The sequence below is a fragment of the Furipterus horrens genome, unplaced genomic scaffold, assembly GCF_987537825.1.
Source record: "Furipterus horrens unplaced genomic scaffold, mFurHor1.1.pri manual_scaffold_4, whole genome shotgun sequence".
In the NCBI taxonomy this organism is placed as follows: Eukaryota; Metazoa; Chordata; class Mammalia; order Chiroptera; family Furipteridae; genus Furipterus; species Furipterus horrens.
The window spans coordinates 107,757,730-107,769,807 of record NW_028327174.1 but is presented as its reverse complement, the minus strand read 5'-3'; the positions used below and the strand labels follow the sequence as shown (position 1 = coordinate 107,769,807).

Below are 12,078 nucleotides of genomic sequence, written 5' to 3'. Positions count from 1 at the left end.
CCAATGCCTAGTACAACGTCTTTCATTCACATAACAAATATGTGCCTGGCACATAAGAGGAGTTTAGTATTTGTTGAACTATTCAATTAAATATCTTTAGGAAAAGAGTCACCCTTAGGTATTTTTAAGGAGGAGCATAGTCTAGGCAGGGTACTATGGGTACCATTGTGTCTTAAAACATGTGTGTAATTTAACTATCTGCAACATAAGTCGATATGTATCTGTAAGTTTTATGATTTACAATTTCAAAGTATATCCCTCCATCCAATCAACTCTTAGTCATTCAAATCACTGGAGCAAAACATCACGTGCATTCATTTAAACAAATATGTACTGAATGCCAGGCAATGTGCTAGGTGCTGGTGACATAGAGTGAGTGGAAGGACAGAGCCTGCCCCGATTATTAAAATAAATCAATCAATCAGTACTTAATTTTGAAAACACTAGACTACTGTACAAATGGAATACGTATATCCTGATATATGATTTGAGGTAAAATATAACCCAAATTTGTCCATCTAAGCACTCACTATCAGGTGGTATTCTGAGATCGCTTGGAATACAGGAACAATGACTAAGAGAGAGAAACTGGTCTCAGGTTAAAACTATGTGGCAAATAATATTTAAGAAAGGCAAACTAACATTTATTAATTGCCACTAACCGCCAAATGCCTCCACTTAAAACTCACAAACTACCTCTACTTTTACAGATAAACTGAAGAGAAGCTAATAAGTACCTTGTTCTTAGTACCTATGCATAAGCAACAAAACTGGATTTGTCCTAGACATCTAATTAATCAAGATTCTCTAATCAGAACTGCCCAGTGTACAACACTCAGAGAAAGGCGTTTCAGATTACACTGTCTCATTTTAGTATAAAATGATTTTGTGATACTGAAAACACTGTCACTTACATGTTTAAAAAAGACAAAACTCTCCATCAATCTCAATGCCAAGAACACAATAAAAGCAATACATTTTCCAAAGGACAGCAGTTGTGGACATCCTGATTTCATATTATATTTAGATAACATTTAAGCCATAAATCAATGTATAAAACTTTCAATGTTTTTCCTATGACCAAAGGTTGGAAAAATCACCCATGTTGATGTTTCATAAGCATATGAAACTCCAAAATCTAAAATTGAATTCATCCTTATCTCTAAATATTTGGCTTCTTTTGATTCTCTTATTACCATCTCCCATGCACACCGTTATGCAAATTAGAGACTGATTCCCCCTCTTCTAGAAGATGTCTAATTGCAAAGATATTGAAGTTTAATAAACCCTCTTTAGCTACATCCTTTCCTCAGGAGATCTTTAACCTCAAATGTGAATGGTTCAGCCTAGACCACTTTCAGGCTCCAAGGTGCAAATGCTTACTTGACATATATTTGGATGTTTCAGACACCTGTACAGTATATCCAAACGCAACCTATTAATTCTAATTGGTTTTATTCTCATTTACTTTGAAATCATTCTTTTTTTTCCCTTCTCCCTGACCACATCTGTACTTGTAAATCACGATTATCTCTTGCCTGGGATTACTGAAATGATCTCACTAGCTTCTCTGTTTCTACTCCTCTTTCTTTCTGGCTCTTTTTTTACACAACCCCAAATAGTGTTTTAACAACATAAACTATGTCACTTCCAAGCCTAAACTTCCTTAATTTTAGAATAAAACTCAAAGCCATTATTGCCTTGGAAGGCCAAAGATAATCTCATCTGGCCCTTCTTGTCCACACTGTAAGCCAATTCTGCCTCCTTTCCACCTTTGAAACAAATACTTTTTCATCTTCAGGCCTCTGCATGTTTTGTTCCGTTAGCCTGGAATACTCTTCCTGGAGCTAACTACGGCTGGCTCACATTCAGCCATCAGATCTCAGCTCCGATGTCATGTCCTCAGGGGTTCTTAATGTGGTCTGTTACCTTATTTCATCACCCTGTGCTTATCCGTTATAGCTCGTATCATAATTGTATTTGTCTTACTAATGTCACTCCACCCCCTCACCCCCAGGCCATCCAGAATGTAAGGCTTATGAGGGCAGGGAACAAGTCTTATTTCTCCCAGAATGTATTTTCATTTTGTCAGTTTGGTTGTCTTACTTCTCTAGAATGTAAGTTTCATGACAATCCTATTTACTGCAATACTTCCAGTTCTAAAAGAGTGCCTGGTACTGCGCGCTGGGGGTTGAATCAATTAGTTCATGGCAAACAAAAGCTGTCTTTGCCTTTGTGCTTTTGCTCACATTGTTCTCTGCTCAGAATGTGCTTACTACTATCACTCTTGGTTTAGCTTAATACCTCCTTATCCTTTAAGACTCAGATCAGGTAATTAACCTCTAGGAAATTTTACTTAACCACTCCAGTGCTTAATATAGCATAGTGGTCTTTTAAGCATGTGTGTTTTAGACAGAGCCAGGATTTAAAGACACTAGCTAGCTCTTTGGTGTAAAGATCACCTCTATGTATCTTAACCTTTTTTTTTTTTTAATCTGTCAAATGAGAGTAATAATAGTTCACAGAGGTGAACGTTAAAAGAAAGTATGCGTGTAAAAGTATCTGGCCTTGCATCTGGCACACAATAAGTACTCAAAAGATGCTGTTACTTTAGACTAGGTTGAGGGCTCATGTTCTGTGCTCGTGTAACATGTACTAACAACCTGGGTTGTATTGTAACTATCATATATTTGTCTATCCCCTACTCAGAACAGTGACTTCTTTAAGGCCAGAAATTAGATCTCAAAAATCTTTATGTCTCTAGTACCCTAGTATAGTACCTGGACACAGTAGTTGCTCAAAATGATTTTAAAGAATGATTCCTTTAAATCATTCTTAAAAAATGATTTATCTTTAAATCATTCTTAAAAAATAATTTAAAGAAAAGCAAAATCTAGAGCTGCATGCTGTCCAATACGGTAGCAAAATATTTAAACTTATATCAAGTAAAATAAAAATTCAGTTTTTCATTTGTACTAGCCACAAATAAAGAACTCAGTAGTCACATGTGGCCAGTGGCTACTGTGGTGAATAACATAGAACATTTCTATCATCACAGAGTTCAGCTGGACAGTGCTGGTCTAGAGACTGAAAACAAATAACTTAATGGCATGCTATTTAATTTAATATAAATACCAATGGAAAAACCTACTTAGTTGAAGGTACTATGCTAGGTCATGGTGCTATAAACACATAGCATCTCAAAGAGAAGCTGTATGAACTATAAATAGTATTGCATAACAAGCACTATTATTTCACTTATCTTTAATTCACATAGAAAAAAATCATAAACACTAAGAATTTTACTAGAAAAGTGGTTAACAGTTAGTGCCTAGATCCTCTATAGTTAAGAGATTCTGCACATGCAGAGCACAGAATGTTTCACCACCTCAGGTCTCACAGGATCTTCAATCCCCACAACAGCAATGCATGTAAGGCCGGTGACAATATCATTTTCATTATCCCACTCTGGTTCTGGTTCTCCTGCTGGAAAATCTCTGAATGCAAGACATATGGTTCTCAAGCCTTCTGATGCCATCGGTTCAATCACAGTTTTTACAATATCATCACGGTCCCTTGGTCTGAATACTTTTGCCTCACCATTAGCACTCAAGATTTTGAAACACCTAAAAGGAAATGTTGAATCCAAACATCAATAATTAACAAAAATAATGGTTAATGCCATTTAAGTGAACTGGAAGGGCTAGAAATCATTGGATCTGATACCTGGAAATTTTTAGGGTTACGTATGTTGTATTTTTACAGATTTAAATCATACTCAGTTTTCACTCTCCCCTTTATAAAACAGTTCTAATTTCTGTGGTTCTCCTTTGATAGTTCTCCACTTTATCATTTACTTTATTCTCTAAACCTTTTCTTTTGGAAATGCAGAGCTTTTAAATTTTCACAAAGAACCCCTACTGACAGAGGAGAATAAACTATGCACCTACCCATTTTGTTACGCAGCTAGACATTAATTTTGATTAACCCAAAATTCACAAATATTTTCCTGTTTTAAAGTTAAAAAACAAGTTCAATCCCTTACCTGAAACGTTGTTTCATCACCTATGCTGTTTTACTATAACAGAAAACAAAGACCCTTATTGTTAAATAAACATTCTGACAGAATGAGAGATGATGCCAAAATAGTTTTATTGTCAGTGACACTAACCACAATCTTTTAATGATGTGATAAATAAAAGTTACCCAGTAGCCTTCCCTATTTAAAGTTTATTTTTCATATAGCCTCTCTATGCTCTTCTCCCTTGGTGATGCTACCTCTTCCTGCTTCCAGGCAGGTGATCTCCAAATCTACATTTTCTGTTTTGTTTTCCAAAGCTCTCCATCACTGCTGGAGTCCCACTCGGAAGTTGTACCAGTACTTTATTCTTACTGTATGGAAGACTAAAAGCTGCCTCCTTGCTACCCATCTAACAAGCATTAACATTACCCTAATAATTTCAATGTACTGTCCCTGACTTAATGCCATCAATAGGTTCTGAAACTTTAAGTGAAAACGAAGTATATAACAAAGCCAATTTTACCACAGGCTAATTGAAACAAACAAAAATTAAGTTCCTATGGCATCTCATCAACGTTTTAACAAATGATGTTGAAAGAAACAATGTTATTCAAAGACCTGCTATAAATCTAAAATCTCACCTGAATACTTAAAAAAAAAATCTATATATTACCTCCTAGGTCCTATATATTTGCCCTCTCAACAGTCTTTTTAATGGTGCCTCTCCTTTCTCTTACCCCTGCTAGTGACTTCTGGCTCTGACTTTGAGCTACAGCTATTGTAATAGCCTTTCGATATCTGTCTACAGCCTATTCTTCCCCCGCCCCCCTCAACCGACCTTGTTTTCTGATGCAAGAATTATCTCTAATCACAGCTTTGATCATTCCACTATCTGAGGGAAAAAAACTTCAGTCACATTATCTGGCCTATTTAACTAAGTTTTAACTGCTCAGCCTAATGTTTAAGAGCCTCTACAACAAAATGTAAATATCACTTGGAAATAATTACTGATATGTATATCTTTTTTACTATATATATCATACTTCAAGCTATATTTCATATGCATTATTTTTGTTGTTAAGAGTCTGTGGTTATCCCTCTCATTCTGAGTGGAGAAAAATGAAATCTAAGGAAAGAATTTGTCTAAAGTCCCAAAGCTAGTGAGGTGCAGGAAAGTGTCAAAGGCTGATTGAGTCTTGATTTAAAAAATCTCCCCTTTACCATTTATCTGCTACCCAGCAAGCCACAGATGCAGAATTTCTAACTTTTCACCCTGAAATCAGATAACCAAGCTTACTGTAAAGGGAAGAAAGCTGTAGGTGACCTGTGTGCCAATACAGCCCATGTCTTCTCAGCTGAACTATACTACTGGCTATTCCCCCACTATGGCCTGCATGTCCCACCTCCTTGGATGTGGCTTCCTTTCACCTTGATGCTCTTATTTCATACAAAAACCTAACTCAAATGCCACATCCTTCATAGTAAAATCTTTCATCCTAAAACTTTACCCAATTGTCATATGCTGCCTTATCATTAATTATATACTTCTCTCTTAAGCCTGTTAGACCATAATGTGTTACTCATTAAGATAACACTAATTATAGTCCACTTAAAAGCAAATTAAAAGTGCAAATATTTTAAATGTTATAATTTCAAATGAGTTGTATATTTCTAAAATTGCTCTTGAAATTTTTTTAAAGTTCTCTACTTCTCTACTGTAATTAAAGAAATCAAAATAATTTCAACACACACACATTAGATTAGCATATAATATTAATATTCAAGCTACTGGTCTGTATGAAGACAGTAAAAAATAAAGTTTACCATTCAAAGTGACAGGACATATTTAAATATGATACCACAGCAGCATAAATATGATAGGACCTCATTCTAATATAAAAACAGAATTCCTAATATCTAGTTCGAAGGCTTTGATACTTCATCACATTTTTGCATCTACTTGTATACAATGCAGTGTTGAATATAAAAACTTCAGCTTTCCTTTGTAACAGGTTTATTTTTCACAATCCTATATAAAAATGAAATCAACATGTCTAAAAACAAACATCAAGATTTACTTTATTAAATCTATCAGATTGAATGTCAGGGCTTATTATCCCTGTAGCAAAACAGTAAGAAATAAAAGAAACTGGAGTATAAAATGGCAGAATAACATGGGTAAATATCTGGATACTGTTAAAATATACTAAAAAGCTCTGAAGTGCCTGACAGTCACAAAAACTAAAATAGCAACAATAACAACATAGTAGGTATTCTATAAAGCAACTGAAGTTTGCAATTTATTCATCTAAGCATTTTACTCTTACTTTTTCAGAATTATTTCAGATGCACCCTTGCTGAATATTCGATAACTTCCATCTGCATTTTTCAGGACAGTACTCATGGACTTCCTAACAGAATTAAAGGTGTAGACTTTGTATAGTGCTTCTTCTGGTATTTCATTTCTAACATCTTGATAATCTCGTTTTAAATCCAAAAGAAGTCCCAACAAGGCACATTCAGTTTTATTACCAACATGACGAGGCAATCCACCCTCTTTCTCTGGTGGCTGTTAAGAGAAAAAGGTTTAGAGGCTAGCTAGTATCATCTTGTTTCACTATGACAGTTTAACTTATTACATAAAACAGAATATAACATTTAAAAACAAAATTACATAAGAAACTTCTATTAATATAGGCATTTCAGAGAGGGACACAGAAAGATGAGGTAGAAAGGAGCTCTGGGACAAGAAGGACATGGACTGCAATCTCAGCTCTGCCAGTTACTAGCTACGTGAACTTTTGGCAAGTTACCCAAAGGCTGTGGTCCTTGGCTTCAGCATCTGAAAAACAGGAGCACTCATGACCCAGAAATTAAATAAGACATGTGAAGTTTAAAGTTGGTTCCCGACACATAGTAGGACTTAAAACTTTAATTCCTTTCCTTTTCCTGTTTTCACCGAACTTTTATATTAAGTAATTAAAAATTAAATTAAAATTTTTATGGCTTTAAATGTTTATGCATTAAAAGGAAGCACTAAATACAAAATATATATATATATATATATATATATATATATATATATATAAGCTTTATTTTTTCATAGTATCTTTACAAGTTTCACCTCATACAATCATCACAATAACATTAAGGGCAGATGTGACCGTCTTTACTTGAAGAAAGTAAAACTCAAGACTTTCAGCTAGTAAAAGGCAAAGCTAGATCTAGAACCAAGATCCCCATTACTTTCCATGAAATAATCCAATTCATGTATATTGTCATTAAACTTACAATACTAATTTTGTTCATGATCTTTGTCCATAAATATCTAGAACACATATCAAGCTAAATAACTTCATGCTTTGTTATAAATGAGACTTCTAAAACTTGAAAACTGAAAATATTTTCTTCTAAGGTAGTACAAAAGTCTAGAATTACTTTATTGAATTAGTTCCAAAAGGTCTAAGCATTACCTTATAGGTAGGACCTTTTGAGAAACAAAAAGAACATATAGCAAGCATATAGAAAACATTATTTTAAGTTGAAATCTAGTTTCAAAAAAATTGACTTCCTACATATGTCTTTTTATTTGTTTATAAAAGTAAGATAACCTGGTCTTTCACAAAATGAGCTTAGTAAGAATTTAAAATTAAGAACTTGTTCTGGTTATAAGGCTTGAGAGTTTCTAAATACAGGAAATTAAAAATATAGGAAGAGAAAGTTACTAGTAAACAAAATGCATGTTGATCAATAGATCTTACTCGCAAAACAAACTGTATCAAAGAAACATATACATTATATGGCTATATGTCTTGTAAAAACAACACAATTCAGTTTTTCAACAGGTCTAAAGAGCTACATATAGTCTAATTACAAATTAAAAAATCAATTTTCACATATAAATTATTAAAGAAACCTACCAGTATTTTTGATGTGTAAGCACAATTCACAGAAATTCCTGTTACAAGATAGGACAAGATATTCGGTGGAATAGCTTCTGGTTCAGGAACCTTTTTATAATGTTTTTCATTTATGTAGGCTTGAACGACTGTCATTCTGTTCATTGTCAATGTTCCTGTTTTATCTGAACAAATGGCTGTAGCATTTCCCATGGTTTCACAAGCATCCAGATGCCGGACTAAGTTATTATCTTTCATCATTTTCTACAGTGACAAAAAAGTCTAGTTAAGCTGCATATAAAACCAATAGCCTCATTACATTAAAATTATAAACTGCTTAAAATCAGAACAAAAACTCCCAGCTACTTCATATATACAGATACACAGTACAAACTGGGAACTTAATATTTTAAGAATTATAGTATATTTGACCCATTCAATTCAAATAAGCTTTCTGAGGTTTCAATACTTTGACTACTACCTAACATAATCTCTAGTAAATGAATACAGATACCTTCATCCATCTACAAATCACACTGACTTTGCGCCTCAAACAGCTTCTGTGAAGTGTATTCACATTACAAGAGCAAGGATGACCTGTACTGTAAGTACAGAGGTACTTACAGCAGTGTAAGAGTGTATTACATTTAAGGATTAAAGTCTCTTTATAAAGTGGGAAACAAAAGATTCTTCTATCAATCATCAAGGAAAAAGTAGTTTGTATCAGTTAAAATATGTAGGTTGTGGGCATGTAGTTGCCTGACTTTTTTTTGACTCTAATAGATTAACATACCAAAAACCAGAATGGGTTATTTTTATATTTTCCATACACTAATGCACTTGGTATTCTCATCCCTTGGGCCATTTCTTTCTCTTGCTTACAAGTACACAAAAGATAATTTCTAAAAAGTTAAAAGAGTTTTTACAGTAGCCCCAAAAGGCATTTAAATGCTTAACTCATTCTCAAAACATGTGAAATGGGTTAAAAATAATAGTTTTTTTCAAAGTTGTTCTTTGACTACCAACATGCTAGAAGTTGCAAAAAACTAGTTCCCTGAAGTAATAAATATGGAGATCTGTACCTCCCAAATAAGTTGTGATGTGAATTAATATTAAAGATTAAAGAATGAAGTTCTTCAGTAAAGAAAATGTGTTCAATTTTGCACAGCACTAACAGAGGATTCATAAAAACTACACCTCAGTGAAAAGAACAGTAGTTGGTAACATTTAAGCTAAACACAAAAGGTTGAAGAACAGTAGTTAAATGCTCTCATTTTCTATTGAAGGCAAGCTAATCAATCTTGCCTCTTTTTGATCAACTGGAAATTAGTATCATTAATGACTATTCAAAATGAACTACTGACAATATTGGTAAAATGGCTGATAAATGTATCTACAATGTTTACTCCAAATACTTATAATTATCTTTAAAAGGACAAATAAGTAATCACATGGTATTTCATCATCACTTTGATACATTAACCAACCATTTTATTTTTGAAACAAAAGATGTTAAATGTCTGGAAAAAAATAACCTCTAACAGTAATCAAAAAATATTCTTATCATGACAGGTCTTTTGTAAAATACTTGGGAATACTGGGACAAGAATGTTAGAGCAGAAACAATGACTAATTACTTCATATAGCTCTATGTCATCAATGCTGCTTAAGGGGAACTGCTAACTAACAACAGAAATTAACAAGAACAGCATTGTTTCAGTAAGCATAATTTTACTTGTGAAGCCATTTTTAAAGAAAGATTAAAATTGTCCAAACTATACCTTTTAAAATCACCTTTTCTGTATAAAATATAAAACTGAGAAAAAAAATTAATAATCTTCAGATAATTACTTTAGGTAAACAGCAGTTAGCAAAGCCAAAGCACATCTTTTTTAGCATTCTACTCGGAAAACAACAGTGATAGAGCTACTGTAAATCAAGTAGTCCGAGAAGGTGACATCTGAAGAGACCTGAATAAAGTAAAAGAGCAGATGATTTGAAGGAAGGAACAAGTGGGCTCTGCAGTGAGAACACAAGGGAGGCTGGTGAGGAAGGCCAGAAGGAGAAAGAGGCAGGCAATTAGCATCGAGAGGTAAGCAAGAGCCAGACTGGCAGGGTCCTCAGGCCATGAGAGGGAGCCCCCCGGGATATTATTCTTAGTGTATGAAAAGCCACTGAAGTTTTATGCAAGGAAATAACATGATCTGAATTACTGTTTTTAGGAAAATGAGTCTGCCTACCTTGTGAGGTAATGGGAGTAGATGAGTGGAAAGAAGGAGGCTTTAGAAGGTTGGAATGGAGTGAACCCACTTTACTATTATACTACAGGTAAATGACATCCTTAATCTTACAAATGGGAAAAAGGAGGGGACATGACCTGACAATGTAACAACCATGCCAAAAAAATTAAGCCAGAAGTTTGCCTAGCAGAGCTGTGCTTAGTTTGGTGGCAAGGCTGTCCTCCAAGAAATGTACAGGTCTCTTACGTACAGGGATCTTCAATGGAGGGAAAGAGAGAGAAGCAATGGAAGCATTTCTAAAGCAAGCAAGTGTAAATTTATGGAATTCTTACTTTCAGAATCAGAAACAAGAGTAACAAGACATGCATTTTCTACACCAGCTGGAGCTTTAAACTTAGTACACATCCTTAACCATTTCTACTCACCTTGACTGAGTAGGCCAATGAGATGGTGACTGCAAGTGGAAGACCTTCTGGCACAGCTACCACTAAAACTGTAACTCCAATAATGAAGAACTTCACAAAATATTGTATGTAAATCGGTGTGCACTCAGCAAGCCACGGTCTCTTCTGAACCCAGAATGTGTCAATTACAAAATATAATACTAGAATGATAACTGTGATGGCAGACATCAACAAACCTTTTGGTATACAAAGAAAAGAAAAATGTAATTACTTAAATATTCCAGACATTACCCATTTTCAGTTACAAACTGGCCAATGGAAGAATTATAACTGGTTTGGTAACCCCATATTTTAATATATCTGGGAAAGTGTTAACCTCTTTTTTTGCACTTGACATTGTCATATTCAATTTTTGCATCCAAGTATAGCTCTGTCCTCAGGAGAACTGGGAGAAAAGCTGAGACAAAATAACAGGCAATGACAAGGAAATACCAAAAGCTTAGCATAAGCTGGTGCTTTAAATGTTGGTAACTTGCCTGTTGCTGAAAGACAATCCAATAAGAATATGATGAATGAAGGGACCTGAAATTAAATATTCACTGCTACCTTTATTTAAAAAATTACCTGAATCACTACTTTTAGTCTCTCCTAACAACTTCATTAACTTAGAAAAACAAGAGGTAATCATATATGCTGATTCACAAAGGTGATCCTGCTGGAGAACATGCTCTTTTTATCTAAAAGCTTTGTTTTTTTAAATAGAGGAAGTAGTTCTCTTAATATGGGATGGCAACAATTTAATAATTTCAGCCTCACCAGGATGATGCTCTGATTCATTTATTTAACTAAACTGTAACTTTTAGAAAAACACATGCTTCGGTTTTTCATAATACTAAAAAGATGAACAAAATGTGTGGTAAAATTTCTTTTCATTAAAGTATAGTTGGGTAACCTCACTGCTAGCCTCTGTATTGTTCCCCAAAATTCAGTGATGAGAGCATGGGCAGACTTAGGCACTAATCCTACCAAGACTACTTATTAGCTGACAGAGGACAACCCTTCCTCTATATAAAGTGGGGACAACAGCCTCTAAGCTGCAATGAATGCGATGAGTATCTGTAATAACTCAAAAGGCCTCGTACATTGTAGATAAAACTGAGAATATTTTTAACTTCCCTTCTATTCACAAAGCAAAGATTTTTCAGCGGTATGTTAAGAAATAATTTTTTAAGCAGAAAGTTAGGGTATTTTAAAACAAAACCACTTATTTTCCTTTGTATATCATACCTGCTTTGCCAATCTGAACAGCCAGCTTTGTAAGTTTCCCTTGTAAAACAGATTTTTCCTTTTTTGGCAGATTTGCTTTCTTTTTGTCTTTTTCATCACTGTCTCCACCATCCTCACTCTTCAAAGGCTGCATTTCCATGGCTGCTCCATCCTGGGCTTTTGCTACATTTAAGAGCAAATGTTATTTCACTGCATTTTAAAGGCACACATAACTTGACATTTTGAAG

At 34.3% G+C, this 12,078-nt stretch overlaps 1 protein-coding gene across 1 annotated transcript in view; it reads right to left on the bottom strand.

Moving 5' to 3' along the window:
• Positions 1 to 12,078, bottom strand: part of ATP2B1 (ATPase plasma membrane Ca2+ transporting 1) — a 112,671-nt gene that overhangs the window by 25,968 nt on the left and 74,625 nt on the right. The window contains exons 8-12 of the mRNA XM_090273897.1: positions 11,852 to 12,013; positions 10,586 to 10,800; positions 7,942 to 8,184; positions 6,349 to 6,590; positions 3,389 to 3,626 (exon numbers count right to left, since the gene is read on the bottom strand). Coding sequence (XP_090130023.1) covers positions 3,389 to 3,626; positions 6,349 to 6,590; positions 7,942 to 8,184; positions 10,586 to 10,800; positions 11,852 to 12,013 — 1,100 coding nt within the window. The remainder of the gene's footprint in view (positions 1 to 3,388; positions 3,627 to 6,348; positions 6,591 to 7,941; positions 8,185 to 10,585; positions 10,801 to 11,851; positions 12,014 to 12,078) is intronic.